Raw genomic sequence first — 27,832 nt, 5'->3', positions numbered from 1 at the left:
CGAGGTCCCGCGTGAATACTTCATTTATTTGTTAGAGAAATTGTGCTCCGAGTGCAGAGAGCAACGCTAGACATAAAGCCAGCAGTTGGCCTTCTGCAAGAGCACCTGCCCAGGTGAAGCTGGTCGGGAAAGGTGCGCCCTCTGTTGGCGGGGCAAGAGTCGCCCCGGAAGCGGGCAGAAACACAGAGGCTCGGAGAGATGCTTAAGAGCCACTTCAGTGGAAGGCGCCGGGCAGGGACCCCGGGTGCGAACGCTTAGCGGAGGAGCGCCTGGATCTCGCAACATCGAGCCGGGGGCCGGTGGTCGCCGCACGCAGGCGCCTTAGGTCTCCCGGGGCGCTTGTCAATAACCCGAGGCTCCGGCGCGGTGTCTTCTGGGAGTTGTAGTTCCCCGAGGCCTTTCTCCGCCGCTCCGCGCGGCGCAAGAACTCCATCTCCCGGGGTGCCTCGCGCGCGGGGGGCGGAGGGCCGCCGTGGCGTCGGCCGAGCTGAAGAGCCGGGGTGGGGGCGCGCAGGCTGAGGCGTCAGCGGCCGTGGGCGAGCGTTCGTGCGGCCTGGTCCCGCCATGTCCGCGTGAGAACCCCCGCCCCCCCCCCCCGCCACCGCCGCCGCCGCCCCGCGGCCCGGCCGCAGCGCACCATGGGCGCCATCCTGAGCCGCCGCATCGCGGGCGTGGAGGACATCGACATCCAGGCCAACTCGGCCTATCGCTACCCCCCGAAGTCCGGTGAGCCGGGGGGGCAGGGGCGCTGGGGACGCGGGGTCAGCCCCATGGCCCGTGCACCCCGCCCCCGGCCGCGGAGACCCCGGGCCTCGGTCGCGGCGATGACGTCACCCCGCGGCGACGCCCCCGCCGGGGACCCCAGACCGCACGGAGGAGCGCGGGCGGAGCGCTCGGGCCGGGGGCTTGTGCTGTGGGAGGCTGGGCGGAACTGTGACCCAGCTCGGGGGGGACAGGGAGCCACGGCGCGGGCCAGGCGGGGCGTCTGGGCTTTTCGGTTTTTAATCTTTATTTATTTGACAGAGGCAGCCAGATAATCGAGAGGGAAGGGGGAGATAGGGAGAGAGACATGTGGTCCCGGAGGTGGCGCAGCGGATAAAGCACTGGGCTCTCAAGCAGGGAGGTCCCGGGTTCAATCCCTGGTAGCAGATGCACCAGAGCGATGTCTGGTCCTTTCTCTCTCTCCTACCTTTGTCATGAATAGGTAAATGAACTATTCAAAAGAGAGAGAGAGACAGACACCTGCAGCACTGTTTCACTACTTGCAAAGTTTTCCCCCCCAGCAGCTGGGGACTAGGGGCTTGAACCCTGACGTTGCACTTTGTAACGTGTGCTCAACCAGAAGCATTACCGACCGGCCCCGAGTCTGGGGGTCTTGACATGGGAAGAGTAAGCGGCAGTTTTAGAAAGGTAACCCTGGGGGCTGGGGTTGGGGCTGGGCCAGGAGGGGCTTCCAGGCTTGTGCCCCCCCCCCCCCAGCATGTGATGCGGAGACCTGAGCCACCCGGGAGGAAATGATTTTAAGGTCTCAGCTGGGGTGAGCCAGGGACCCTCACCAGGTCCCGGCTGCTCCTGGCAGATCCCCCAACATGAGCCCCAGTTCTCCTCTCTCCGTCTCCTCTGGTCACTTGTTCCCGGCTGGGGGACTCCCAGCCTGGCATCTACAGCATCTTCCTGGTGCCCCCAGGCCAGCCCCCAACCCACTCCAATGGTCCAGGACCGCCTGCCAGCAGTGGGGAAGCTCGGACACCATTTCTCAGGCCCTGCTGCACACTCCCCCAGACCCCTGCCCTAAACTGGTGCTTGAGCCACATTCCCCACTCAGGTTGGGAGTCCTGATCTCACGCAAAGAAGACCAGAATCACATGCAATAGCAAGAGCCTTTATTAGGAAGTTTAATCTGCCCTGATTTTGGCAAAGAGGGGGAGCCCCTGAGAGCACTGGAAAAAAGGGGGTGCAGGCTAGCAGTGGAAGGGGTGCCGTCCGACCCCAGCAGAAGGCCTGCGAACGGGGTGTGCTGCACGCCCCCCTTGTGACCCCGGCACTGAGATCCCCTGAGGCTTTGTGGCCTGACACCCCTAGGCCTAGGGAAGCAGTTGTAGTCAGTGGCCCTCTTCCAGCCTGTCTTGGGCGAGTTGCTCAGCGCCCTGGTCCGGGGTTTCTGGGCTGGATGGTTGTGTGGTATTCAGAGTGGAAGTGAGGTGACCTGTGCACACCCTCCTTGCAGCCTCCTGCGGCGTAACGGTTGTCCATAGATTTGAGGTGGTGGGGCCGGGTGGTGGCGCACCTGGTTGAGCGCACATACTACAGCGTGAGGACTCAGGTTCCAGCTCCCAGTCCCCACCTGCAGCAGGGGCAAAGCTTCAGGAGTGGTGAAACAGGGCTTCCGGTGTCTCTCTGTCTCTCTCTCCCACTGTCACCCCCTTCCCTGTCCATTTCTGGCTGTCTCTATCTAATAATAAAGACTAAAAAAATGTTTTTAAAAAAATTAAAAAAAGAAAAAGATTTGAGTTGGTGCTTCTGGGTGTGGCTTGACAGGAGGCAGAAAACCAGCTTGAGCCAAGCTTGGGCCCCCAGGCACACAGCTCCCCCAGGTGTAATGCGTGAGAGGCCCCTGATCCCCCCAAGGTGTCCCCGGTTCTGTAGTGGGCTCGTCAGCTGGTGCAAAAACGATGTGGGGAGAATGGCTCCAGATTTACTGATTTGCCGTATCTGTTTTTTTGTTTGTTTGTTTGTTTGTTTTTTACTAGAACACTGCTCAGTTCTGGCTTATGGTGGTGCTGGGGATTGAACCTTGGACCTCAGAGCCTCAGACTTGAAAGGCTTTTGCATAACCTTTATGTTGTCTACCCAGCCCTTACCTCTTTTTATTTAGTGCTTTCATTTTTATTAGAGACCTGTCTACATATCTGTCTAATATGAGGAGGGGGAGGGAATACCACTTTGGCATATGTGGTGCCAGGAACCAACCTTGGGACCTCATGCCTGCAAGTCTTGGACCCCACCACTGAGCCACCTCCTGGGCAGCTGATCGTTTTGATTTTATTTATTAATATTATTTTGTTGCTCTTGTGGTTAATGGGCTTCAGTGCTCTGGTCAATTTTTATTTTTCCTTTGTTTTATTGTACAGTTACGGATACATGGCTACACTTTCTCATCTTCCCGTGATGGATGTCTGCAGAACAGTCTCACCCCAAACTTCGGTCCTGCATCAGGACCCCACTCTCCACACTCCCCCTTCCCCAGAGTCCTTTCTTTGGTGCAACACAGTTTTCTCTTTTTCTTTTTTGCCTCCAGGGTTACTGCTGGGGCTCGGTGCCTGCACTATGAATCCACTGCTCCTGGAGGCCATTTCCCCCATTTTGTTGCCCTTGTTATTGTTGCTGTTGCTGTTGGATAGGACAGAGAGAAATTGAGAGGGGGAGAGAAAGACAGACACCAGCAGACCTGCTTCACCGCTTGTGAAGCGACCCCTTCTGCAGGTGGGGAGCCAAGGGCTTGAACCTGGATCCTTACACTGGTCGTTGTACTTGGCACCATGTGCACTTAACCCGCTGTGCTATGCCTGACCCCCTTCTTTTTTTTTTTTAATATTTATTTATCCCTTTTTGTTGCCCTTGTTGTTTTATTATTGTAGTCATTATTGTTGTTATTGATGTCATCATTGTTGGATAGGACAGAGAAAAACTGAGAGAGGAGGGGAAGACGGGGAGAGAAAAAGAGACACCTGCAGACCTGCTTCACTGCCTGTGAAGCGACTCCCTTGCAGGTGGGCTCGAATTAGCATCCTTACGCTGGTCCTTGTGCTTTGCGCCACAGTGCGCTTAACCTGCTGTGCTACCGCCCGACTCCCTCCCCCTTCTTTTTTTAACCAGAGTGCTGTTTGACTCTGGCTTACAGTGGTGCAGGGGACTGAACCTGGGACTTTGGAGCCTCAGACAGGAAAGTGTTTGTGCATAAGCATTATGCTATCCCCCCATTATGTTATCTTTCCTGCCCTGCTCTGGCCGACGTTTTTCAGAAAGGAAGAAGCAGGGAGAGATACTGAAGCTTCCCTCAGCGCTGTAGGGGCTGGGTTGGGACCTTGGCCAAGCAGCTGACTGACCCCCTTGACCTTGATTGTATTTTTTTTCTTTTTAGTTGATAGGACAGAGAAATTGAGAGTGAGGCAGGAGAGAGAGAGAGAGAGAGAGAGGCACTTGCAGCACTCCTTGACCTCTTGTGAAGCTTCCCCCTCAGGTGGGGACCATGGGCTTGAACCTACATTCTCACGTGGTAACATGCACTCAGTTGGGTATGTTACTGTCTGGATTCCCCTTGGTTTTATTTATTTTTTATTTTATTTTTTAATTTGTTACTTATTTTAGTTAGAGAGAGATAGAGACAGACTAGAGCACTGCTCAGCTCTGGCTTATGGTGAGGCTGGGGATTGAACCTGGGACCTCAGAGCTTCAGGCATGAACAGTCTTTTGCATAACCCTTATGCTGTCTCCCCAGCCCCTATTCCTTTTTTCTTTACAGTTTATTTATTTTTGGCTAGTTCTGTAATGCTTCCTTGTTTACATTTTGTGATGGAAACGTTGGGCAGAATCACATACGTAACTCCCGGCTGGAGTTCTGCTGCGGTGTCCCAGCAGCTTGGGGAACCGTTCCTGTCAGGTGTCTGTCCCCAAGTACAGGTGAAGGCTGGGGCCCAGGGGAGGGAGCACCCCACCTGAGAGTCCATGTGCCCAGCGTCGCTGCCATCCCCAAGACTATCTGGGAACCCTGCCCCCATTCATGCTGGGACCAGGTCACCCTGAGGAGGTGTCAGGGAGGTGCAGCCGGCCTGTGACCCCCCCCCCCAGGAACACATGGGCCAACCAACACCTGCAGTGAGTCAGGGGTGTGTCCTCACCAGCTTTCCCTCCTTTATCTTATTGGAGCTGTGCCACATCCAGTGACAGCAGACTTTTGTCCCCTCTGGCAGAGCAATAGCAACCAGACCAGCCACCCTGTGCCTGGCCCTGGCACATAGTAGGCAGACTCAGCACTTGTACAGTGAGCTTGCGGGCAGCTAGCCCTGTGTGTGGGTGCCCTGGCTGCAGGGGATGGGGGGCCAGGAGACTAGTGTTGAGTCTGTGTCAGTGAGACCTCTGCTCAGGAATGCCGGGGGCCCGCCACACACGACCAGCACAGGCGGCCTTTGCCAGAGTGGGGTCCTCCTAGAAAGAGTGGGGGTGTTCCTTCTGGCCCCAAAGGGGCTCCTCACAGAGACATGCTCTGGTGACACTCTGGGTCCTCCAGGGCGTGCATTGTCCTCTGAGAACCTCGTGGCTGGGGCAACGGGTCTGGGTGGGAGAGGGGTTGCCACCTGCACTGGGGCGTCCCCTCCCGTTCAGAGGCCAGCAGCCTGGGGGCAGGGATGTGGCTTCCCGGTGTCACCTGTGCTGGCCCCTACCAGCACTGGCCTCAGCCAAGGGTTATTGCCCTCAGTCTCGTGAGCTGTGTTTGTCCCTGAGGTCTCTGCAGCATTCACCCGGTCCCAAGCCTGTGCCAGGGCGCGGCGGTGCCAGGGGCCCTTAGTCGTTTCTCTGGGATCTTTGAGAAACTTCTGCTGTCCACTGACCCAGGCATGGGTTGACTCTGAGTCAGGCACGGCCTGTGGGCCTCTCCAGCTGGGCATACACACTAGTCTGCCACCACCCAGAGAGCTCCGCCTCTGCCCTGGGCACACTGACACATGCCACCCCAGCTTTGGCTGGGCTTGGGCCATCACTGGGGGTCCTGGGACCAGTCGGCTGACAGTCACAGATGACTCACTCCCTGTCCTGGGGCCAGGCAGCCAGTGTAGACAGTGAGATGCCAGGAGGTGATAGTCCTCCTCACTATTAGCAAGGTGCGGCTGGGTTGCCCAGGGTAGACGGTGCCCTTGGGGTTACCCCACTACGTATATGGCCACCCATCAGCAGCTGCGGATTGGAGGGGAAGTGCCGGCAGACTGTGGGTGGCGATGGGGCTGCTTCCCCTTCGAGTGCAGGGCCCTGGGTGAGCCTGCCTGGCCTTTGGTTTTAGTGGCCTGGAAGTTCCCTGGAGTGGCAGCACTTGTGGTGTGCCGTGCAGGTGTGCCCCAGGCCGCCGCCCCACCTCAGACCAGCTGCCACCCGTGCTGTTTGTCTGGGTTGGCTTCGTCCTGTCCTTACGGCTGTCCCCTAGCATGCGGGGCGGCTGTCACGCTGCCCTGAGTGCCCACTGGGCTCAGTGGGTCCCCACAAGTGTGTCTGCCGGCTGCACTATCCCAGCTGGGCTGAGGTGGGGGGTGGGCTCAGCTCTGCCTGTGCAGGAAGGGCGCCCCACAGGGAGGCTCACTGTGGGGCTGGGTGAGGGAGCCAGCAGCCAAGGAGTGAAGTTCGATGAAGTCCCCTCAGTCTAAAGGACAGTTGGTTCCATAGATAACGCTCACTCCAGTTGCCTCAGACTGGCGCCTCACCCCATCCTGGTCGCTGGCCTGGAAGAGACGGGTCTCTGGGGCCCCTCTCGGGGGAGAGAAAGAAGGAATTGTCCTTCATTTGGTGTATTTAAAAGGATGTGTGGAGGCACAGGGAGACAGCATAGTGGTTGACACAACAGACTGTCATGCTGAGGCTCATCTCTGTCAATTCTCTTGGCGGGGGAGAACTAGAACCCGATGTAAAGCATACAACAGCTGAGATCCATGTGGGGCCGCCACTGCCCTCCCCAGGGAGCTGGGCAGGGGATCTGGGTCCTGGAGCCTCCCAGCTAATAACTGTGGTTCCTTCTTTCGCCAGGAAACTACTTTGCCTCACACTTTTTCATGGGGGGCGAGAAGTTCGACACCCCCCACCCTGAAGGCTACCTCTTTGGTGAGAACATGGATCTGAACTTCCTGGGCAGTCGCCCAGTCCAGGTGGGTCTTGTGGACCTGGGCACGTGGGAGGCACAGTCCTCAGCTCTGTCCTGGTTACAGGGACAAGCAGGCACTGAGTCTCCAACAGGGCAGAGCTGCCAGCTGGTCCTGTACACAGTGTGTGTGTGTGTGTGTGTGTGTGCTGTGTGTGTGTGCTGTGTGTGTGTGCTGTGTGTGTGTGCTGTGTGTGGTGTGTATGTGTTGTGTGTGTGTGTGTGCTGTGTTTGTGTGTGGTGTGTGCTGTGTGTGGTGTGTGTGTGTGGCTGTGTGTGGGGTATGTGTGTGGTGTGTGGAGGGGTGTGTGTGTGTGAGGTGTGTGTGGGGTGTGTGTGGTGTATGTGGTGTGTGTGTGGGGTGTGTGTGGAGGGGTGTGTGGTGTGTGTGTGAAGTCTGCACAGCATGTGCACTGTGTGTGGCTTGTTTTGTATATGGGGCATGTCCTGTCTCTGTTCCCCGGGGACTGGGTGGCTGAGGGTTCTTGGAGCAGAGTAGCTCTTGCAGCCACACCCCTGTTGGGGACCCTTCGGGTGTGACTATGGTCCTGGGCCCCTGGGCCTCTTTACAGAGAGGAAGAGCAGCTGCCTCTCTACACTGAGTGGGGGACAGAATCCTATGGGAAACGTGAGGTGTCAGCGTGGCCACACCCCTCAGGCATGCTGGGCGCTTGCCATGTGCCGAGAACTCTGAGGGGCTGGGGCAGAGGACAGAGCCGTCCCGAGCCTGGTGGGGCGCAGATGGTGAGAGAGCAGGGGGCCACTAAGTCACCTGGGCTTCCTTTGGCTGTTCTCTCCCAGTTTCCTTACGTCACCCCTGCCCCCCATGAGCCTGTGAAGACCTTGAGGAGCCTAGTGAACATCCGGAAAGACTCCCTCCGGCTCGTGAGGTAAGTGGGGGATGGGGCCTGGTGACTGCTGGGCAGCTGTGCCCGTAGGGTCTGTGGGCTGAGGCTGGGGACACTGTAGTCATTGAGGACGGGCTGAGCACAGAGATGGGGTTGTGCTACTCAGCCTGGCCCCACAGCCAGCTCCCCCTGCCCAGGAAGCTGCTGTAGCCCCTGGCAGAGAGAGAGAGAGAGAGAGAGAGAGTATGTGTGTGTGTAGGGAGGGAATTAGAGCCTACCTACCCCTGCCCTTGGGCCTGCTTGTTCACCTGGGATTAGGCCCCTGAATTTGCCAGAACGTGGGGCCCAGCCAGCAGCCGACTGCAGGCCCTGGGGCCCTGGGACACCGTGGGGGGCAGTGGCTCCCTGACCAGTTGCTGTCCCTGCCTCCCTGGGCAGGTACAAGGATGGCAACGACAGCCCCTGCGAGGACGGGGAGAAGCCCCGGGTGCTCTACAGCCTGGAGTTCACCTTTGACGCCGACGCACGTGTGGCCGTCACCATCTACTGCCAGGCGGTGGAGGAGTTCCTTAACGGCTCAGCCGTGTGAGTCCCGGGGCCCCAGCACCAGTGCCTCCAAGGTGTGGAGTCAGGGCCCCTCTGACCCTGAGGTGGCCCCACCATCAGATGCAGTGACCATGAGAGGCTGCTCCAGGTTCACAGGCAGCGGGTGGGGGCCCTGCCACGTGGCTTGCAGAGGCCTGTGATGGGGGGTGTGGGTGCTTGGAGCAGAGGTGCTGTCGGGGAGCAGGTGTGGGGGCAGGCGCTCCACACTGCACCTCTCATGCCAGAACCAAGGAAGGTCAGAGGAGTGAGCACTGGCCATGCACCAGACTTGCATGCCTGAGGCCCCAGAGGCCTTCCGTTCAGTCCTTGGCACCACCAGCTATCAGAGCTGAGTAGTGTTCTCTCTCTATATATCTCTCATGCAAATAAATCTCACACATAATAACCCCCACAGAACCCAAGTGAGAAGGTGTAGTCACTTCTGGAAAGATGACAGAATCCTTGGGTATGGGCCCTGGACTCAGAACCAGGCACAGTGAGGCCTGCAGTCTGGTGGGCAGCCGGGGGCCACCTGTGTCCTTCCTGTGTGCCTGAGACCAGGGCTTGCAGGGCGGGACCTGATGGTCAGGTCTCTGTTAAGCTCCCCAAGAGATGCACTTCCTCCAGCAGGCCTGTGCTGGGGTGGCCTGGGAATGGGGATGTGGGCAGGTGGGGTCCTCACGACCTGCCCCCCCCCCAGGTACAGCCCCAGGAGCCCAGCCCTACAGTCAGAGACCGTCCACTACAAGCGAGGCGTGAGCCAGCAGTTCTCCCTGCCCTCCTTCAAGATCGACTTTGCAGAGTGGAAGGATGACGAGGTAGCTCCCGTCACCTGAAACAGTCCCCCCATCGTTTGCAGATGTGCTGAGTCCACGTTTGGGTCCTTGAGCTCAGGGCCCCCTGTGCTGGGGGCACCTTGGCCCGAGAGGCAGTGTCGGGTGCCACACCTTCTCCCCGTAGCCTGGCTGACTGCTGGCCGTCTTCTCTCCTCAGCTGAACTTTGACCTGGATCGGGGCGTGTTTCCAGTGGTCATCCAGGCAGTGGTGGATGAAGGAGATGGTGAGGGCCCTTCTCCCCAGCCCCCGTGGTATGTGTTCTGGGCTTAGGGCGCGGGGCTCCCCCCAGCGAGTACTGGCTCCTCACAGCTGGGTGCAGGCTGGCCATTCTCACCCCGAACCCACACGACTGGCTTTTGGGGCAGCACCCATGAGTCTGCCCCGGTAATGAGGACAGAGGCTGCAGAGGCTTGAGCAGCAGGTGTCTGTGTGACTCCCCCTGCTGTCATGAGGGGGGCTGGGGCCTACCAGGCAGGTGCAGCCCAGCATCTGGGGGCATGAAGGGTTCCTGGGCAGAGCAGGGGGAGATAAGCAGAAGGGTGGGGCCTGCCAGGGAGGAAGAGGCCGGACACGGACAGCAGTGGTAGCCCGGGCCTGGGCAGAGGCTAACACTCTCCGCTCTCCGACTGTCCCCCCTTCCCTGCGCAGTGGTGGAGGTCACCGGTCATGCTCATGTACTCCTGGCTGCTTTTGAAAAGGTAAGTGCGGGCAGGGGTAGATAGCTTAATGGTTATGCAAAGAGACACTTGTGCCTGAGGCTCTGAAGTCCCAGGTTCAATCCCCTATACCACCATCAGCCAGAGCTGAGCTGTGCTTTGGTAAAAAAAAAACGTAAGTGCCACCCGGCCCTTCCTCCTTCCTGTCACTGAGTGAGACCCAGGAGCTCTGCGCAGCATTTGGCCTAGTGCTGGAGGCCTGGGTTCTGGATCTGGGGAGTGTGGTGCACCCAGGGAGCTGGACTTGGAAGCCATGTGTCACCATCAGGACATCCGGAATGTGGCGAGAAAGAAGGTTCTAGAAGGAGGTCACTGCTTTAGAACTTCCCACAAACAGCCAGGGTGTGCCCACTTGTAGCTCGCGAGTCAGACCCCAGCCTCCCTCTGGCTGTAGGAACTCCTCAGTTGCCACCAAAACCAAGGCCTGAGTGTCACCAGTGTCTGGCCCCTTGGAGGGATTGTTATAGGTGGGGTCAGAATTGACCCTTGGGCTGGGGAGGCAGCATATGGATGTGTAAAGAGACTTTCATACCTGAGGCACCAAAGGCCCCAGGTTCAGTTCCTAGCACAACCAGAACTCTAGCAAAACTAAATAAAACAAATGAAAGAAAAACAAAGAATAGGGAGTCGGGCGGTAGCCCAGTGGGTTAAGCGCAGGTAGAGCAAAGCAAGGACCAGCATAAGGATCTCGGTTTGAGCCCCAGGCTCCCCACCTGCAGGGGAGTCGCTTCACAGGTGGTGAAGCAGGTCTGCAGGTGTCTGTCTTTCTCTCTCCCTGTCTTCCCCTCCTCTCTCCATTTCTCTCTGTCCTATCCAACAACAACAACATCAATAATAACTACAACAATAAAACAACAAGGGCAACAAAAGGGAATAAATAAATATTAAAAAAAAGAAAAACAGAATAAAAAGAACTGGCCCCTGGGGTCATACCCCCGGCACTGGTGTGCAGTGGGCACCCTGTGAATGTCTGGGTGCCGGGTCTGCCCCTACCTGGGGTTGCTGGGGTGCGAGCGCCCCTGCTGCTTGCAGGCTGAGGTTGCCATCCATTTCCACCCAGTTCTGAGGCCCAGGCTTCTCTCGTTCCTGTGGGGCCCTGAGGAAAGTGGTGGCCTCCCTGCTCTCCCCACACGGGGTGTCCCAGGATCTGGGCGTCGGGCAGGCTCTTCTGTTTGCCATGTACTGAGTAGGCGCCACGGTATCAGCCAGCCATGCTGAGCAGTGGATGTGCCCTCTGGAAACGCTGTGGGTACCCATACCCCTGGCACTGCAGCCCCCATAACATAACACAGCCGCCCCTGTCCCTGACAGGCAGCCAGCCCCCTGCCTCCACCACCCCGACAGGCAGCCAGCCTCCTGCCCCCCCACACCCCCGCAAGTTCTGCTATGTTAGCAGCACCCTCCCATGACACTGGCTTAGATGGTATGTTGCAGTCTTTCTTCCTAGCTGTCCTGCCGGCCACACCCCCCACCCCCCACCCCCAGGTGCAGAGTGCAGGCTTTCCTGCCTCCTGCAGTCTATGACACTGAGTACCTTGGGGTGGCCAGCACCCTCTCCTGCCTGGTGCAACCTCTGCTCCCCGCTCGGCTGTGTGCAGTGAGGGCTGCTCACCTTGGGCTTCCAAGTGTCAGGTTCCTGCCTCCAGCTCAAAGCCCAGTGAGAAGATGCTTGATCTCGGGGCTGTCATTCTAGAAGTTTGTTAGACGCCATCCCTGAGCCTGGTCATGGCTGGTTCAGAGGGGACAGTTGTGTGTGTGGTCACAGACTCAGTGACCCTGTGGAACACGCTTGCCATCTTGTCTTTCCCGCCGGGAGATCCCTGCACTGTGCAGCTTCCTTGTCCAGGGGCTACTGCTGGCTGCTGGGAGGGCTCTGGTCCCTCTTTAGGTCCTGGCTGACGACTGTGAACTTGAATGAGCTTGAGTTACTTTCTGCCCGAGTTACTTTCTGTAGCTTAGGAACTTCTACTTGTGGAGGGTTCTCTGGGGAATTTTGAGACCAGGTCAGTGGGCCTCACTTAGAGAAACCCTGGCCTGGCTCTGGGGTCTTCACGGTTCTGTCCTTCCTCATCCCTGCCATGGAGTGAGCAGGAAGGCAGCCGAGTTACCCTCTGTGCTTCCTCCCACAGCACGTGGATGGCAGCTTCTCCGTGAAGCCTTTAAAACAGAAGCAAATCGTGAGTGTCCTGAAGCGTCACCCTCCCACGTCAGAGACACACTCACCCAGTGGCTTCTCCCCGAGCCCCCAGGCGGCAGACAGTCCATCCTCACTGTGGGCTCCTGAAGCTGAGTCTTGTCTGACCTCTGTCACCAGAGGGTGACACGCCTGCCCCCTTCCCCCTTGCTCCTCCCACTGCAGGATACTGGTGTGGGCCAGAGGCAGAACCCACAGTTAGGAGGCGGGAGGGATTCCCGGACTGCAGAGCCACTCTCTGGGGTGACACCGTCAGGGGCCCGTGAGAACTCCCATGCACCTCCCCCCGCAGCACACTCGATCCTGGTGCCCAGCTGGTGCTTAGCCGGGGCTGTCTGCAGAGCCCAGCTGGCTCTAGGGGATGCAGCATCCAGCTGTTTCACGTTGCCTCTCCAGGACGTGTCTGGACAGGTCCGTCCCGACAGGGCAAAGACCAGTCAGGGGCCAGGCTCTTGTCTCTGAAAACTGACCAACAGACCTAAGGCTTGCGCGCCCAGCATCTGGTCTGTGGCACCTTGGAAATCTACGGCCTCCTCACAGGGCTGTGGCCAACATGAGGCCGGATTCGGTCATGTGGGGCAGGTGTGGGCAGTCCAAAGAGGTTTGGAGACAGGAAGTGGGCAGAGGGCGTGATGACCAGACCCCCATCCTATCATGCAGGCGGGAGGCCCCTTGTCCTGCTCGAGCCCTACATGCCGGGTGCAGAGGGGCCCTGGGGCTGGTCCGCTCAGCGCCTCTCCTCCTAGGTGGACCGGGTCAGCTACCTGTTGCAGGAGATCTACGGCATCGAGAACAAGAACAACCAGGAGACCAAGGTGGGGGCCTTGCACAGTCGGCCTTGCCGTTCCCTGCCCTGACTGGCTGCCTTGCTGGGCTGGGTGTGGCAGGACACTAGACATCTGAGCCCTGGGCCTGGTGGCTGTGGCGAGCTCAGGCACATCCAGGAGACCGGCCTATATCATCACTCATTAAAAACGACTATTGGGGGTCGTGCGGTAGCGCAGCGGGTTAAGCGCACGTGGAGCAAAGTGCAAGGACCGGCATAAGGGTCCCGGTTCAAGCCCCTGGCTCCCCACCTGTAGGGGGGGTCACTTCACAAGCGGTGAAGCAGGTCTGCAGGTGTCTGTCTTTCTCTCCCCCCTGTCTTCCCCTCCTCTCTCCATTTCTCTCTGCCCTACCCAGCAACGAACAACATCAACAACAAACGACATCAACAACAATAACCGCAACAAGGGCAACAAAAGGGAAAAAAAAAGGCCTCCAGGAGCAGTGGTACTGAGTGCAGGCACTGATCCCCAGCAGTAACCCTGGAGGAAAAAAAAAAAAACAAAATTCTTGGGCAGGGGTAGATAGCATAATGGTTATGCAAACAGATTCTCATGCCTGAGGCTTCAAAGTCCCAGGTTCAATCCCCTACACCATTATAAACCAGAGCTGAGCAGTGCTCTGGTAATTTAAAGAAAAAAAAAAGGGGGGAGCTGGGCGTTAGTGCAGTGGGTTAAGCGCAGGTGGCACAAAGCGTAAGGATCCTGGTTCGAGCCCCCAGCTCCCCACCTGCAGGGGAATCACTTTGCAAGTGGTGAAGCAGGTCTGCAGGTTTCTGTCTTTTTCTCTTCTTGTCTTCCCCTCCTCTCTCCATTTCTCTGTCCTATCCAACACCAATAACAACAATAATAACTACAACAATGAAAAATAAGGGCAACAAAAGGGAAAATAGTAAAAAAAAAAAAAAAAAAAAACTTTCTTGGGGGCCAGGAGATGGTGCGCCTGATAGAGTGTGCATGTTACTATGCACTAGGACCCTGGTTCAAGCCCCCAGTCCCCACCAGCAAGGGGAAAGCATCTTGAGTGGTGAAGCAGGTTTGCAGGAGTCTCTTTCACTCTTCCTCAGTCTTTCCTCTTTGATTTCTCCAATAACATTAAGAAATATTTGTTTTTCTATTTACTTATTTTTATTTTATTGGATAGAAACAGAAATTGGAAAAAGTAGAGGTAGAAGGGGAAATGGAAAGAGATACCAACAACACTGTTTCATCCCTCATGAAACTTGCCCTCTTCAGGGGCTTGAACCAGGGTCTTTGCATATGGAGATGTGTGTACTTAACTCAGTGCACCACTGCCTGGCTTTTTTATTTAAAAATAAACATTTTTGGAGTTAGGCGGTAGCGCAGCAGAATAAGTGCACGTGGCACAAAGCACAAGGACCGGCATAAGGATCCTGGTTCGAGCCCCCGGCTCCCCACCTGCAGTGGAGTCTCTTCACAGGCGGTGAAGCAGGTCTGCAGGTGTCTCTCTTCCTCTCTATCTCCCCTTTCTCTCTCAATTTCTCTCTGTCTCTATCCAATAACAAATAAATAAAGTCTTAAAAAACATTAATTTTTAAAAATTCACTGTTTTCACTTTTGTTGCCCTTGTTTTATTTTTGTTGTAGTTATTATTTTTATTTTATTTTATTATTTTATTGATGTCTTTGTTGTTAGATAGGACAGACAAATGGAGAGAGGGGGGGAAGACGGATAGAGAAAGACACCTGCAGACCTGCTTGACCGTGAAGTGACTCCTCTGCAGGTGGGGAGCCGGGGGCTCGAACTGAGATCCTTAAGCCGGCCCTTGGACTTTGCGCCACGTGCGCATAACCCGCTGCACTACCGCCCGACTCCCACATTTTTAATTTTTAAAAAATATTTAATTTATTTATTCATGAGAAAGATAGGAGGAGAGAGAACCAGACATCACTCTGGTACATGTGCTGCTGGGGATTGAATTTGGGACCTCATGCTTGAGAGCCTAATGTTTTATCCACTGTGCCACCTCCTGGACCACCTTTTAATTTTTTTTTTTTTTCTGTTGGATAGGACAGAGAAATTGGGAGGGGAGGGAGATAGGGAGAGAGACAGAGACACATTCATACCTGCTTTAACACTTGTGAACTGATTCCTCACCCCCCCCCCCCCGCAGATGGGGAACTGGGGGCTCGAACCGGGATCCTTGTGCTGGTCCTTGTGCTTCGTACAATGTTTGCTTAATCCAGTGCACCCCCACCTGGCCCCCAATTACTAATTTTTTAATAAGCATTTAAAACATTTAAAAAGGGTGGGGGAGATAGCTTAATGGTTATGCAAACAGACTTTCATGCCTGAGGCTCCTAAGTCCCAGGTTCAATCCCCCGCACCACCATAAACCAGAGCTGAACCGTGCTTGATGTTTTTCTCTCTCTCTCTGCATCTCTCTCAAAAATAAAATATTTTAAAATATTTTAAAAAAATATTTAAAAAAGAGAGGGAGAGAGACAGAGATACACCTGCAGTCCTGCTTCACTTGTGAAGCTCTCTCCCTGCAAGTGGGGACCAAGGGCTTGAACCCCAGGTCCTTGCGCACTCGAATGTGGGCACTTAACCAGGTGCGCCACCACCTGGTCCCTAAAACATTTTTAATGTTTTACTTATTTTGGAAATTGAGAGAGCAGGAGAGGTAGGGAGAAAGAAGCTAATGGCGGCACTGTTTAACCACTTGTGAAGCTTCCCTCCTGCAGATGGGGGCCAGGGGCTTGATCCCAGGTCCTTGAGCATGGTATATGTGCCATCTTTACCAGGTGCGCTACCACCCAGCCCCCAGTAATTAATTAATTGTATTTCTTTTTTCTTTTTTTTTCTTTTTTTCCTCCAGGGTTATTGCCTGCACCATGAATCCACCGCTCCTGGAGACCATTTTTCCCCTTTTGTTGCCCTAGTTGTTGCAGCCTCGTTGTGGTTATCATTGCCATTGTTGATGTTGCTTTGTTGTTGGATAGGACAGAGAGAAATGGAGAGAGGAGGGGAAGACAGAGAGAGAGGGGGAGAGAAAGATAGATACCTGCAGACCTGCTTCACCGCCTGTGAAGCAACTCCCCTGCAGGTGGGGAGCCGGGGGCTCGAACCAGGATCCTTACACCGGTCCCTGCGCTTTGCGCCATGTGTGCTTAACCCATTGCGCCACCGCCCGACCCCCGTATTTATTTTTTCATTGTATTATTTATTGTATAGAGACAGTGAAATTGCGAAGGGAGGGGAGATAGAAAGGGAACGAGACAGAGAGACACCTGCAGCCCTGCTCCAGGGCTCTCGTGAAGGTTCTCCCTGCAGATGGGGACCAGGGGCTTGAACCTGGGTCTTTGCACAGTGTAATGTGTGTGCTTAACTAGGTGTGCCACCACCTCCCCCCCCCCCCCGTTTTATTTGTTTTTAATTGAGAGAGATACAGAGGAAGAGAAAGACCAGAGCAAACGCTCCGCTCTGGCTTATGTTCCTGCTGGGGACTGAACCTGGCATCTCGGAGTCTCAGACTCAAGAGTCCTTTTGCATAACCATCATACTCTTCCACCCTCCTGCCTGCCTCTTTAATTCATACATATTAGATAGAGGGTGAGAGGCGGGGGGGGGGGGAAGATGCAGGGGAGGAGAGGGGAGAGACACCGCACCACCATTCATGAAGCTTCCTTCATGGTGGCTGGGTCCTGGCATTTGGTAACGTGTGAGCTTTGCCGTGTGAGCAGCCTCCTGGCCTGGCTACTGGCCTTGAACCACATCAGTGTTTGCCCTGGTTTAGGGCTTGTCTGCATTTCTCTCCTCGTTCTGAAGAATAAGAGACCTGAATTATCTGACTCGGGTTGTATCCTCCAGACTCTGCTGTCAAAGTCCACGTACGGAATCTGAGCTGGTGCGCTGGAGCCCAGTTCTGCTGACCCCCGCGAGTCCGGGACCCCACCCTGCCGGGGAATGTTGCTGACCCCGTCCCCCTTCCCCCACAGCCCTCGGACGAGGAGAACAGTGACAACAGCAATGAGTGTGTGGTGTGCCTTTCGGACCTGCGCGACACACTCATCCTGCCCTGCCGCCACCTGTGTCTCTGCAACTCCTGCGCCGACACGCTGCGCTACCAGGCCAGCAACTGCCCCATCTGCCGGCTGCGTGAGTGCCCGGCGTGGCCCACAGGCCCGCTGCCTCGGCCAGGGGACGGGCTGTGGTCTGCGACGAGGTCGGGGCTGCACAGACCTGAATGCCAGTGGTTACGTGGAAGTTGTTTTGTTTTTAGGAAGTTAGTGAGGCCCAGGATGGCTCAGAGGGTAAATCTCGAGTTTAAGGCCCAGCACCTCATGGAAGCACCATGGGCAGCAGTGAGGCAGCTCCCTGGATGCACAAGCAGTGCCTTGTTGGCTCTCCTCTCCCCACTCTCTCCACCAGGTATCCAGAATAAAGAAACTGGGCCAGGGTGCCAGTCAGCGCTCTAATGCATGTGCTAAGCCCTGGGTTGTTTCCCACATGCCACAAAGAAAGCAAAGTTGGGGTTGGGCTGTAGCGTAGCAGGTTAAGCGCACATGGTGTAAAACTCAAGGACCGGCATGAGGATCCTGGTTTGAGCCCCCGGCTCCTCACTTGGAGGGGGTTTGCTTCACAAGTGGAAAAGCAGGTCTGCAGGTTCTCTCTTCCTTTCTGTCTTCCCCTTCTCTCTCCGTTTCTCTCTGTCCTATCAATAATAACAACAACCACAACAATGAAAAAAAAATAAGGGCAACAAAAAGGAAAATGAATAAATTTTTTTAAAAAAAGGGAGAGAAAAAGATTTAGAAAAGCAAAGAAAACAAGGTTAGAGTGGACAGTGGGCTGGGAAGAGATTGGTGGAGAGGCTAGGTCTGGCTTCCCAGAATACTCCACTTTTTTTTTTTTTTAATTTCTTTATTGGGAGATTGACGGTTTACAGTTGACAGCAAAACACCGTAGTTTGTACATGCATAACTTTTCTCGGTTTTCCATGTAACACTACAACCCCCACTGGGGCCTCCTTTGCCATCATGTTCCAGGACCTGAAGCTTCCAGGACCTGTGTTGTCCTTTGGTATACAGACACTTCCTAAGTCAAGAGTGGCCCCACTGGGACCAGTTCTGAGTAAAACCTGTAGCTGCAGCTCAGAGCAGGGAGTGTCCCACTGGGCTGCTCAGCCTAGCAGGCATGTGTGAGTGTGCACCTGCCTGACCTCCACATTTAGTGGGTGAGCCTGCAGGGGGCTCTGGGTGCCTGTTGGGGGCACTGCGGCTCCATCCTAACCTCCTGGCCCTAGACTTGACTGTGGGCTCAGCTGTCCCACTTGCCTTGTCACTGCCTGGCGCTCAGAGGAAGCTTACCCAGGTCATGGCTAGTGAAGGACAGTTTGTATCTGTGTGTGTGCGCGTGGGGGTCTGGTTCTTGACCCTGCTGACTGGGGGCAGCATGTGGTAGCAGTCCCTGGGTAGCAGTGTTCTGGGAAGGGTGGTGAGCTCAGGGTCCTCAGGGGAACGGAGGGCCCAGGGGTCCAGAGCCCAGAAGGGACATGTGGACTGGGAGGAGCCATGCGGATGGCCTGGGGACAGTGTCTCCGTTTGCATGGTGGCAGCCTCGGAGGCAGCTGGGGAGCAGAAATTGCCCTGGGGGCTCTGGGGCTGGGCATCCTCCGGCAGTATGATCCTGGGCTCCTGAGCCCTGCGGCCGGCCTGGAGGAACAGCGTCTGGCTGGGTAGTGTGGGTATCTGTGGCCCGTGTGTTTGTTTTGCTGGTGACGTGTGTAAGCGTCCCTGTTGAGTCTGCCTGTGGGGGACAGACAGGTGGCTTGTACTTTCCCCAGCTGAATCTCACACATCACTCGAGTCACTAAAGCTGGTACTTCCGGGTGAATGGGGAGTCCTGTCCTTATCAAGATGACTACCAGCCCGTCCTGATTTCCTGGCTTCCGGGTGGTCCCATCACAGGAATATTTCCCTGTGAACATTTCCCTGCTGAGACCCCTCCCCCCCCAGGATGTGATACCTGCCCTCTGCTGCGTAGGGCACCTGGTGCTTTGTGGCAGGGGACCTCCAGGCCTGGGTCATGTGGCCTATCCCCAGGAGCTCTGTCCTGGGTGGGCTTCATCTGCCTCCCTCCTGAGGCCTGAAATAGGGCTCTGCACCTGCAGGCATCTTGTTCCAGGACTGCTGGTTATGGCAGACATCTGTGTCCCGGTTGCTGTTTGTGGGGGGACTTGGGGTGCTGGGCCCTACTGCCCTAGCCTGACCGTGCCCGTCTGCCACAGCCTTCCGGGCCCTTCTGCAGATCCGTGCCGTGCGGAAGAAACCGGGAGCCCTGTCCCCCGTCTCTTTCAGCCCCGTGCTGGCCCAGAGCATGGACCATGACGAGCATTCCGTAAGTGCCTCTCCTTCCTGCTGGGCTGCGGGGGTCCCGGCCAGGCATTCAGCACCAGTGTGGCCCTGGGGTTGAGACTCAGGGCTACAGACAGGGAGTCTCCCCCCCCACATGTGGCCAGTCCCTGGGTAGAAGGATAGAGACGTGGAAGAATGGAGCAGAGAGACGTGGAGAGGGCAGAGAAGCAGCAAGAGAAACAGATGTGGGAAGGTAGGAGGGAAAACAGACTCAAACAGATGGAGGTTGGGCAGGTCTGGGGAGAAAGCACAGAGATGGCTTGATTAGAAAGGAAATTCTGAGAGGGAGTGGGGAGTCAGGCAGGCCCAGGAGAGAGCTGTCAGCTCTCAGTGGAGACCTGAAATCCCAGGGCTTACCCATAGGAGGGCTGGTGGGCTTCTGGAAACTTAAAAGCCAGGAGGTTGGGCTGGAGAAACGGCTTGCCTGGCAGAGGGCATGTGGCCCAGGCCCCAGCACCAGATGGCAGGTGCTGTGGCAGCAGCAGCGGAAGAAACTCTGGTGCTGTGATGTCTCCCCTCTGTCTCGGTCTCGTTCTTCCTCTGAATGAAAAGTGGCTTGGAGCAGTGAAATTGCCCAGGAGCAAGGCCTCAGTTCCACTAAAGGGGAAAGAAATCCCTCAGGTTTTCCCTAGAACTCAGATTTCTGGGCTTTCTTTTAAGGCCTGAGTCGCTCTCGCAGCCCCCCTGCTCCTGGGACCAGTCTCATTGGCCTGCGGGGCCCCGGGGGCAGCCGAGCTGACCGCCTGCCTGTACCAGGTAACATGGAACCTGGCCGCACGGAGTAAGGACGCTCCTGGCCAGGGGTGCAGCAAAGCGCGGCTTCCTTCCACTTCCTGTGGGCTCAGATGGCCTTCTCACCTGGCCGAGCGCCCCGTGTCGCTCCTGCATCCACAGTACATTTTCCCAGAGGGGGACGGGCTCCCCCTGCCGTCTCTAGGCATCATGCTTCCTGAGATCCCCGGGGTCTTGGGCCCCTTCCCCACACCCCCCCTTGGAGTGCCCAGCCAGGTCCTCCTGTGTGGGGTGACGCAGACTGCAGGAGGGACAGGGAGGCGTGCACACACTCAGTGTGGTTTTTATCTTGACAGTGCCCCCTTAAAAAGTCAAAGTCGCACCCCGCCTCACTGGCCAGCAAGAGAGCTAAAAGGGAAACAGTAAGTGTGTCTGCCCCTCCCTGCACCCTCACCCTCCAGCCAGCAGCCTGGGGCTCTTCACCCCACTAACCACTGCGCTTACCGGAGCCTGTCGGGCGCCCCGGCCCTGCCACCCCTGCCTCTCGGAGACCAGCTCTGTGCGAGGTCTCTGAGCAGAGAGCCAGTCCGGGTCCCTGTGTGTGGACAGTGCCGCCCCAGCCGCCCTCCGCAGCTCTGCTTCTCCTGTGTTTCCCTTTTCCTTCTTGCTGGCAGTGAGTGAGGCGCTTGCCTGCCGCCTGCCTGTGCTGTGGGCCAGGCTTCCGGGGGGCAGGAGGCCGGGCCTGGGGGTGGGCGGGACTGGAGAGTCAGCCTGAGATAGGGCTCACTTTCTGGAGTAAGACCCCCCCTTCTGTTGGCCCGCAGGTACAGGGTACCAGGTGGGCAGAGGGCTTTGGAGGTACCCACCTAAGGCAGGGGCCCCACCCATCTCCTCTGCCACCCTGTGGCCCCAAGCCTGTGCTTCTCTTGCTTCTCCCAGGTGATCAAGGTGGGGGTCCCCTCTAGGGACTCCTAGCATCTGCCCCTCCCACCACACAATGGGGTGCAGGCCAGTGTCCCCCAGGATGGGGCACTTTCTCTGCCAGTTTTGCTCTGACACTCTACCCAGCAGGTCTTAAGCAGGGGTGTGGGTGGGGCTCCTGGAGCAGGAGCTGGTGGGGTGGAGGGTGCAGCGCAGGGGAGGGACTGATCCTCTCAAGTCTGGAGCCCGAAGTCTCTTGGGGTTTATCTTACCTCTGCCGTGCTTTGCCCCTGCCACCCCCAGTCAACTAACTGCTCTCCCCACTCCTGCAGACAGCAGCAGCACAGAAAGCCAGGGGCAGCGAGTTGGGGTGGGGGCTCTCCCAGATGGCCTGGTCCCTCTTTCATCTGGGACACCAGGTTGCGGTCAGCTGTCAGGGGTGGGGCCTGGCCCAGGAGTTCTTCAGAGCTGGGGTGCCTCCGCAGGGGAGGGGGGGCCGAGTCCCTGCAGGCTAGTGCAGGTTCTGCCTGGGCTGCTGGCTCTGGGTGCCAGGGTAGAGACAGGCCCGCTCACCACCCGGTCCCCCACAGAGCTCTGACAGCATCCCGCCTGGCTACGAGCCCATCTCCCTGCTGGAGGCGCTCAACGGCCTGCGGGCCGCCTCCCCGGCCATGCCCTCTGCACCACTCTACGAGGAGATCACATACTCAGCCGTCTCTGAGGGCCTGTCCCAGGCCAGCTGTCCCCTCGCGGGACTCGGTGGCATCATGGAAAGTGGCCAACAGAAGGCCAAGCCCAGGGGCAAGTCCCCTGACAGGTGAGGCTGCGCTGGGTCCCTCTAGAGGGAGCTGTGGGGTCCCACCCTCCTGCTGTGGGCGGGGGGCTGCTTTAGATAGGGACGCTGCCCCGCCCCCCGCCACTCCCCACCAGGCAGTTTAGTTCTAGACCTTCTAGACCTGGGTCCTGTGGCCAAGCAGCACACTGTCCAAATGAGCTATTCCACTCTTTACTTTCACAAAAGCTTTACAGGGAGACCATAAGAGGGAAAAAGACTTTCATGCCTGTGGCTCCGAGGTCCCTGGTTCACTCCCCAGCACCACCATAAACCAGAGCTGAGCTGAGGGTTCTGGTAAAGAAAAAATAAAAAGGCTTCTTTGTTATTGAGAGCACGAGCCGAAGCCTCACGGGCATGTGTGATACCAAGACTAAACTCAGGGCCTCACACACACAAGTGGAGAGAAGGTTCTGTCAAGCCGCCTGAGACCAAGACAACCTAATTACATGAGCCCAGTCACCCTGCCCCATGGGATGTTTCTACTGCCTCTCCTACCGGAAATTCAACACACACACACACACACACAGACCCCGGAAGTGCTCTCCTCCCGTCCTTCATCACTCCTCTCCTCTGTCCCCAGCACCCTGCGGTCCCCGTCGTCCCCCATCCATGAGGAGGACGAGGAGAAGCTCTCCCAGGACTTGGAGGCACCTGCGCCGCGGGGCGGGGCGGGGCTGGTACTGAGCAGTTCCCCGGAGGTGAGGACCTGGAGGCTGGGCTGCAACTACCCGGCCTCTCTTCACCGTGGTGCGGTTGTTGCGGGGGGGTGTGGGGCTGCTTGTGAGGCTGCGTCGCGGGGTCCCAGCACGGCTTCCCTTGGTCTCTAGAGCTTCATGACGGAGGAGATTGACGAGACGTCCCTGAAACAAGGTGAGCCTGTCCCTCCCGGGAGCTGGTGCTGGCAGGGACGCACCGCTGGGCCCTCTGGAGCCTCTGGGTAACACCCCCGGCCCTGATGCGCAGAGGACAGTCCTCGCAGCCTGGTTCCTCCCCGAAACCTGGGGTGACCGGCAGTCCCCAGCCTGGCCCTTCCTGTGGCGGCCATGGCTTGGTCCTCCTCCAGGACTGTGTGGCCGGGCAGCTGGGCAGGTGACAGTGAGAGTCCCCACCCACCCTGGTGTCAGCTCAGGGCTGGCATCGGTGTGAGGCCCAGGACCATTTGCTTTAGGGAGCCTGAGGCAGAGGCTCCCGGCCCACAATGTTAGAAGACCCCATCACTCCAAGTGTGCTCTGTCAGTCCTGCTGGGTTTGTGCAGGCCAAGGCCCTCTTCCCCCAGGGTGAGGAAGTGCCTGCCCGGGCATCCCTGGAGAGCGGCGCGGGGGAGGTCTGGACTCTGACCTGAACTCTGCTCCTCTCACACAGAGAGCCGAGTGCCATCCATAGAGAACGTCCTGCAAGACGGGAGCCCCGAACACTGCAGCCTCAGCCAGCCTGGCCTGCCCACCGACATCTACCTGCCAGGTATCATGCTCGCTCAGCATGGCCTGTTAGGGTATGCCCACACTCCCTGTCCATGGAGAGGGAGGTCCTCTGTCCCTGGCGCTACACAGTGGCCACCAGGTAGGACTGACCAGGGAAGCCTCACTCCTCTCGTCTGAGCAGAAGCCCCTCCCACAGCCCTTGGATCCAGGGGGCGCAACGGGTGGGTACAGCCTCTGCCCTCAGGGCACTCTGCCATCAGATGTGGAAGGACATGGCCCTTTGCTGCTGCCAGGGGCAGGCTCACACCTCGTTCCCTGCCAAGACACATTCACCCACGGCAGCACACCCGAGCAGTAGGGACCCACAGAGGCTGACTGGCCTGGGCAGAGGGAGTAGGCTGCGGGCACTGGGCAAGGTGGGGTGGGTCTGTCTCCTCGGGGTCCCCCGTCCGCCCTGCACTCCAGCTGCTTTGCTGCTGGCTTCCCAGAGCGGGAAGCTTGAGGCCTGTGCGGCAGCGCAGAGGCCACCATCACCCTCGTGTGATCTCGTGGCTGCAGGCTGCTCCTTGCCCAGCAGGCTCTGCACACCCCCTGCCTCAGTCTCCCCAGACCTGCACTGTGTCGCTGTGTGCCATTGCCCAGGCCTTCAACCGGCAGCTTCCCTGTCTGGTGACGGGATGGGCCCTCTGGTCTACTGGCGGGGGCCCCCGTTTTCTGTGGTCCTTGTCTGAGAGGGCCGGTGGTGTATGCTCCCAACCTCAGGCAGCCCTGTGCCGGGACAGGCCCTCACTGTGTCACTGAGGGCACCGCGGCTCTGCCCGCTCTCCTGCCAGGGGCTGGGCGTGACCCTCTCTCTGCCCCCCACCCCCACAGGATGGTCCACCTCCATGGAGACACCCTGCAGCCTGCGCACCACCAGCACCCCCAGCCCCGAGCCTGGGGCCACCGAGCTGACTCCGCTCTGAGGACCCGGCAGGCTGGCCGCACCGAGGCCTCCGACCGCAGACTGCTGAGGACCCGCTGGACTGCAGGTGACGCCCAGCCTCCCTGAGGAGCACAGCCCGGACACCCCTCCCCACATCCATGTGTTTGTAATGGGCCAGGACGAAGGACACCAGCGTGGGGCCCGCGCCCAGGTCCCCCAGCTCCGGGTGCTCCCCCTCGGCTCTGCTGCCAGCTCCTTGGGGGGGGGGCGGGCCAGGAGCAGCCCAGCCCCCAGCAGTGGGGGCCTGGGGGACAGAATGGAGGGATTGATGGGGTGGTGCTCCCTGCACCTGCCGGGTCCACGGAGGGTGAGTCTGGGTTGCTGTCATTGAAGGAGGCCGTCTCCTCCACACCCCCACCCCCTTGTGTTTGTGCCCAGGGTGGCCTGGCTGCCACCGCTGCCTGTGCCCCTCCCTCCCTCGTCCATCCTCCGCTGCCCCCAAGCTCTTGGCTCCTGCAGCCCCTCCTGGCTCGTCCGCCCGCGGGCCTTGGTGCAGCACCGAGTGCTTGGCCCCCAGGCCCCAGCCTTTGGAGGCGGCGGCCTTGCCCCTGGGGTCAGAGCCCTGGATGCAGAGCCGCCCTTCACGTGCCAGTGGGGCGGCTGCCACCTGGGGCCCTTGGCCGCTGCACTCTTCAGTGCCCCGTGTTCTGTCTGGTCTGTTTGCTGGCCTTTTCTCCAGACAGAGCTGAGTGACAGCCACAGGGCCCACCCCGTACACCTGGTGCCAGTGCCCAGGCTCGCACCCTGCGCCGGAGGCACTACTCCTGGGGGCTCTGCGGGGCAGGACGGTTCTGGGGTGGCCCAGCCCCGTCCCGGGTGTGTCGGGGCACCGGAGCCCCCGCCCGGGGTGTGTGTGCCCAGCCCGGTCGGTTCCCTCTCAGCCGCCCATGCTGGCGGTGGGCCTTGGTGCCAGTGCTTGAGGGGCAGGGCGCAGACGGCCTGTCCGAGACTCCCGTGTGCTGTCGACGTGCTCCGGTCGCCTGGTTTGTGTCCGTTTTTACTGTCCGTTTGTAGAAATAAAGCCGCGCGGCAATGCTCTGCGCCCTGTGTCTCCGGGGCAGGTGGCGTCGCGGGCTGCGTCGTCCGGCCTCACCGCAGGCCACGGGCACCATGGGCACCGTTTTCACCGGCACTGCTCAGCTCTGGCTCGTTTCTTCTGTGCTGCTGGGGCTGCAAGCTAGGGTCTCCCCAGGGACGGTCAGGCCTGGCTTGCTAAGGGCCAAATCCCAGCCGCCCCCATTTAACAGCCGTCCTGCAGATGCAGAGGAAGTGGGTGGTCCTGGGAGCGCGCAGGCCCCAGGCACAGGAGGTGCAAAGGCCCTGAGGCTGTGTTCAGAGTAGAAAGGGGTCCCGGCAGCCCCGGGGCTGGAGCAGCTTCCCTGCCGGCCCGAGGCGCAGGCCTGGGGTGGGGGCGGTTCAAAGGGCCCGGCTGCTGGGCAGCTTCTGGCCGGGAGCGGAGGTGCTGTTGAGTCGCATCTGCTGGGGGGTGGAGCGGGGAGCGCGGTGCACGCCAGGCGCCCTTCCAGCCTGTGGGCGGGGCCGCGGGCCGATTGGCTGACGGCCCGGCGCGTGCCGCCCATCGTCCCTTTGCACACCGCCCCTTCCGCTCTAACGACGCCGGGGCGGGGCGCCGTCCGGAACACGTCCGCCATTGGCCGGGGGGGCGGGTCCGGGGCGAGGCGGCCCGCGGATTGGCCGGGCTCGCCGGAGGGCGGGCCCGCGCATGCACTTAAGGGGCGACGACGGCGCGGGGGTAGTGCCAAGATGTCGGCTGTCCCCGAGCTGAAGCAGATCAGCCGCGCCGAGGCCATGCGCCTGGGCCCGGGCTGGAGCCACTCGTGTCACGCCATGCTCTACGCCGCCAACCCGGGGCAGCTGTTCGGCCGCATCCCCATGCGCTTCTCGGTGCTGGTGAGGCGCGGCGGCGGCGGGCGGGGGGCGGGGGGCGCGCGGGCCCGGCTGACCGCCCGTCCCCGCAGATGCAGATGCGCTTCGACGGGCTGCTGGGCTTCCCGGGCGGCTTCGTGGACCGGCGCTTCTGGTCGCTGGAGGACGGGCTGAACCGCGTGCTGGGGCTGGGCCTGGGCGGCCTGCGGCTGACGGAGGCCGACTACCTGAGCTCGCACCTGGCGGAGGGCCCGCAGCGCGTCGTGGCGCACCTGTACGCGCGGCAGCTGACGCTGGAGCAGCTGCACGCCCTGGAGGTCCGCGCCGTGCACTCGCGCGACCACGGCCTGGAGGTGCGGCGGGCCCCGCCCGCCCCGGGATGGGCGCTGGCCGCGGAGGGCAGGCTCCCGCCGAGGGGTAACACGTCCCCGGGGCCCGGGGGCGGCGGGGGGCGGGCGCCCCGGGGCTGTGTCCCATCTGCCTTGCTGCCTGCCATTGCCGATCCCGGGAGCGGGGCGAGGGGGCGGTGAGGGGCGGCGGGGCGCGGGCGGCGGGGAAGCGGGAAGCACGGGGGCGGGTGTGCACGGGCGACCCGACACTCGCTTGGAGGGGAGGGCGCGGCGCCCGCGGGATGCCCGCCGGCTCCTGCCTCCATCGTGCCCAGTCGGTACCGGCTGCCCCCGGCGGGTGGGGCCCCAACCCGGTTCCCGCTCCGCACAGGTGCTGGGGCTCGTGCGGGTCCCGCTGTACACGCAGAAGGACCGGGTGGGCGGCCTGCCCAACTTCCTGAGCAACGCCTTCGTCAGCACCGCCAAGTACCAGCTCCTCTTCGCCCTCAAGGTGCTCAACATGATGCCCGAGGACAAGCTGGCTGAGGCCTTGGCTGCGTCCGCGGAGAAGCAGAAGAAGGCCCTGGAGAAGCTGGGCCTCCCCAAGTCTTCCTCCTAAGGTTGCCTTTGCCCTCCCCCCGCCCTGCCGTCCGCGCCAGGTGTTTGCCGGCTGCCCTGTTCCACCCGCGGCCCGACCCCAGGGCCCGACCATCCTCACCTGCCTCACGGGTTGGGGAGGCCCCAGGGCTGCAGCTTTCCCAGCGGGTCGGCTGCCCCACGCTGGCACCGCACCTAACAGCTAGTGTGCCCGCTCGGGGTGAACGCCTGCCTTTGCCCCTCCGTCAGCCAGCCCGGTCAGACCTGGCCCGTTTGCTTTAGCTGCTGTCGCCCCTGCGACTGGTGAGCCTTCGGGGCAGCTCTGCACACCGGGCTTGCTCACCTGACTGGGGGCTGCGGGCGGGCACAGGAGGGGCTCCCCCAAGTGCAGGTGCCGGCCGCCGCCCTGTACTGCGCTGGCGCGTGGCCCCCGTGACCCGCCTGCACTGAGAGCCCCTTTATCCCTTCCCAGCACCGCAGGCAGCTCCAGGGGTGGCCTGGACGCCTCCAGTGTGCAGAGACAGCAGAGCCACCGTAGGACGGGAGGGTTCTGCTCGGTCTCCTGTGAAGCCAGCCGAAGCTCCCGGGTGCCATGCTGGCCTGGTCAGGACAGCAGTGCTCTGGGCCCCGCCCAGCCTGCTCTGCCCTCAAGCCCCGCCGCTCAGCTCAGCTCAGCTCAGCTCAGCTCAGCACGTGGTGCACCTTGCTCTGTAAATAAACGCCTGACACCTGTTCCTGACCACGGCCCAGCTTGGCTCTCCTAGTCCCCCGAGCAGGGGCACGGGGGTCTCTCCCACCTCTGGCCACTCTACTCCCCACCACGGGACCAGGACCAGCTC

General features: G+C 59.4%; 2 protein-coding genes across 7 annotated transcripts; both read left to right on the top strand.

Moving 5' to 3' along the window:
- The first annotated feature begins 298 nt into the window (after window positions 1-298).
- On the top strand, window positions 299-25,223 carry MGRN1 (mahogunin ring finger 1). Of its 2 annotated transcripts, XM_007522029.3 has the most exons (17): window positions 299-726; window positions 6,790-6,908; window positions 7,703-7,791; window positions 8,188-8,334; window positions 9,035-9,152; window positions 9,328-9,394; window positions 9,820-9,869; window positions 12,017-12,064; window positions 12,828-12,896; window positions 16,868-17,027; window positions 19,159-19,268; window positions 20,374-20,439; window positions 21,529-21,755; window positions 22,354-22,471; window positions 22,601-22,643; window positions 23,137-23,235; window positions 24,069-25,223. In XM_007522029.3, exons 1-17 carry the CDS (start codon window positions 639-641, stop codon window positions 24,158-24,160), a joined length of 1,710 nt encoding a protein of 569 aa, XP_007522091.2. In that variant the 5' UTR covers window positions 299-638; the 3' UTR covers window positions 24,161-25,223. The 2 variants fall into 2 exon arrangements, with proteins under 2 accessions (XP_007522091.2, XP_060028428.1); XM_060172445.1 differs by lacking the exon at window positions 20,374-20,439.
- Window positions 25,224-25,743: 520 nt separating this feature from the next.
- NUDT16L1 (nudix hydrolase 16 like 1) lies at window positions 25,744-27,732 on the top strand. 5 transcript variants are annotated; one of them, XM_060172452.1, is made up of 4 exons: window positions 25,821-26,091; window positions 26,160-26,420; window positions 26,908-27,016; window positions 27,466-27,732. In XM_060172452.1, the coding sequence occupies exons 1-3, from the start codon at window positions 25,945-25,947 to the stop codon at window positions 27,013-27,015; spliced, it is 516 nt and encodes a 171-aa protein (XP_060028435.1). In that variant the 5' UTR covers window positions 25,821-25,944; the 3' UTR covers window position 27,016; window positions 27,466-27,732. The 5 variants fall into 5 exon arrangements, 4 of the variants coding, with proteins under 4 accessions (XP_060028437.1, XP_060028436.1, XP_060028435.1 ...); XR_009544934.1 differs by having other exon boundaries at window positions 25,822-26,091; window positions 26,160-26,484; window positions 26,788-27,016; XM_007521999.3 differs by having other exon boundaries at window positions 25,872-26,091; window positions 26,788-27,016.
- The last annotated feature ends 100 nt before the right edge of the window (window positions 27,733-27,832 follow it).

The sequence above is a fragment of the Erinaceus europaeus genome, chromosome 15, assembly GCF_950295315.1.
Source record: "Erinaceus europaeus chromosome 15, mEriEur2.1, whole genome shotgun sequence".
In the NCBI taxonomy this organism is placed as follows: domain Eukaryota; kingdom Metazoa; phylum Chordata; class Mammalia; order Eulipotyphla; family Erinaceidae; genus Erinaceus; species Erinaceus europaeus.
This window is presented reverse-complemented; position numbering and strand designations above follow the sequence as displayed.

Bases quoted from the DNA above. Each gene is read 5' to 3' on its own strand.
- MGRN1 (XM_007522029.3), top strand. From the start codon at position 639: ATGGGCGCCATCCTGAGCCGCCGCATCGCGGGCGTGGAGGACATCGAC. The intron at 20,440-21,528 runs GTAAGTGTGTCT...GGTCCCCCACAG, and splicing joins AGAGAGCTAAAAGGGAAACA to AGCTCTGACAGCATCCCGCC. The intron at 21,756-22,353 runs GTGAGGCTGCGC...CTCTGTCCCCAG, and splicing joins AGGGGCAAGTCCCCTGACAG to CACCCTGCGGTCCCCGTCGT.
- NUDT16L1 (XM_007521999.3), top strand. From the start codon at position 25,945: ATGTCGGCTGTCCCCGAGCTGAAGCAGATCAGCCGCGCCGAGGCCATG. The intron at 26,092-26,159 runs GTGAGGCGCGGC...CCGTCCCCGCAG, and splicing joins CCATGCGCTTCTCGGTGCTG to ATGCAGATGCGCTTCGACGG. The intron at 26,421-26,787 runs GTGCGGCGGGCC...CGCTCCGCACAG, and splicing joins CGCGCGACCACGGCCTGGAG to GTGCTGGGGCTCGTGCGGGT.